Below are 1,456 nucleotides of genomic sequence, written 5' to 3'. Positions count from 1 at the left end.
AGAAGGGCTTGTGGAGTTACAATAATGAGGAATTCAAACCAGAGAAATGCAGTTCCACTTTATGAAGACCCCAACTGAATGTTTTAAATATGAAAAGCATCTGTTTCCTTAAAATGAGAGGGGGGGGGGGTGGAGTAAAATGTAAAATTGAAAGAAATTGTCACTTCAGTGTGTAACAACTATAAAACTTTTGAGGAGAAATGTTTAGGTGTGAACTTTGTACACTCTGAATATGCAATTGGAGAAAAAAATATATAGACACTGTACACTTTTTATTAAATCATAAACAATTTGTTTTTGTTCAAAGTGTCTGTCTCTTCAGGCATAAAAATAATCTAATGTTGTGCAACAATATCTTAAATATGTCAAGTTTTCCAACATGTATTTTTATCAGTAAAAAGGAAATAAAACTAGTTTTCTATAATTGAGACACCTATCAAGAGTAATGGTGTGTAGATAAAAGTTAATATTTTTTTCCACCAAAGACATGCTTCCTCTTCCTGTTGAACCACCGGAGCCGAGCTCTGTTCGTTCTGTCCTGACTGGCTGTCGGGAAGGTCCGGTCAGGAAAAATCTCCTTCAGTTTGCTCAAGAAAAACACCTCCAGGTTTCGACCTGCCTGGGCCACCTCTGAGTCTGGCTGCAGAGCAGAGGGAAAAAACACAACAAAGATTAAAACCCATAGAGCTGATCCTCTCAAATAGGAACATTTCATGTCAGTGCCCTTTGTAATATAGACTGTTCAAAATATTGTGATTTTAAGCCAATCAGGCACAAATTTCGTGAACTTTGAAAGATTTTGCTGTATTGGCACCTCTTCACTTGGATAGTGACCTAGCTAATTATTAAAAATACAACTTCTTAAGTGGCTGGATTGCAGCAAATATCCAAAACCTCTTTCAGTATGAAGGCAACCGTGACACGGCTTGGCTTTCAGTCCTAAAGTAATTTACTGTGCTATTATTTCACATTTCTCTTCTTTGGCATCACCACACTCTATATAACAGCTCTGGCATGACTTTCAAGTCACATCAGGATGCAGGTAAGAACTATAAGCTCAAGCTAGCATGATGACACCCCTCAGAAAAAGAGGGAAAGAGGGGCTTGTGGCCCATGATGGGTATCATGTCTGTACTTTGGTTTCTTCAAATTCTTGTCTACCAAGCATTGCCAGGTGTGCAATAATTATCCCATTTATTATAGTTTTAGGGTCTATACCAGGGATGGGTGACAGGTGGACTTCACTCAAAGCACCTCTCAGATCAATTTACAATTAAATTACACTCCTTTAATCAAGCGCACACACACACACACACACACACACATTTGTTCTTGAACCCCATGGGGACCGTGTATTGGCTTCCATTCATTTTTTTAGACTTTATAGCCTATCCCTGACCATTTACCCTAAAATTAACCTCACAGGTATCTACTTGACCCAAAAACTAACCTAAAC

The 1,456-nt window shown here is 38.4% G+C and overlaps 1 protein-coding gene across 3 annotated transcripts in view; it reads right to left on the bottom strand.

Annotated features, from left to right (window-relative positions):
• Window positions 1-238: 238 nt before the first annotated feature.
• The window catches only part of LOC106531064 (tripartite motif-containing protein 66), a 7,861-nt gene continuing 6,643 nt past the window's right edge, over window positions 239-1,456 (bottom strand). For 2 of the 3 annotated variants that reach the window (XM_014026827.1, XM_014026826.1), the window contains exon 9: window positions 239-640. In XM_014026827.1, coding sequence (XP_013882281.1) covers window positions 464-640 — 177 coding nt within the window. In that variant the 3' untranslated portion in view covers window positions 239-463. The remainder of the gene's footprint in view (window positions 641-1,456) is intronic. The other variant, XM_014026825.1, reaches the window with a different exon arrangement.

The sequence above is a fragment of the Austrofundulus limnaeus genome, unplaced genomic scaffold (genome assembly GCF_001266775.1).
Source record: "Austrofundulus limnaeus strain Quisiro unplaced genomic scaffold, Austrofundulus_limnaeus-1.0 Scaffold593, whole genome shotgun sequence".
NCBI classification, from domain to species: domain Eukaryota; kingdom Metazoa; phylum Chordata; class Actinopteri; order Cyprinodontiformes; family Rivulidae; genus Austrofundulus; species Austrofundulus limnaeus.
This window is presented reverse-complemented; position numbering and strand designations above follow the sequence as displayed.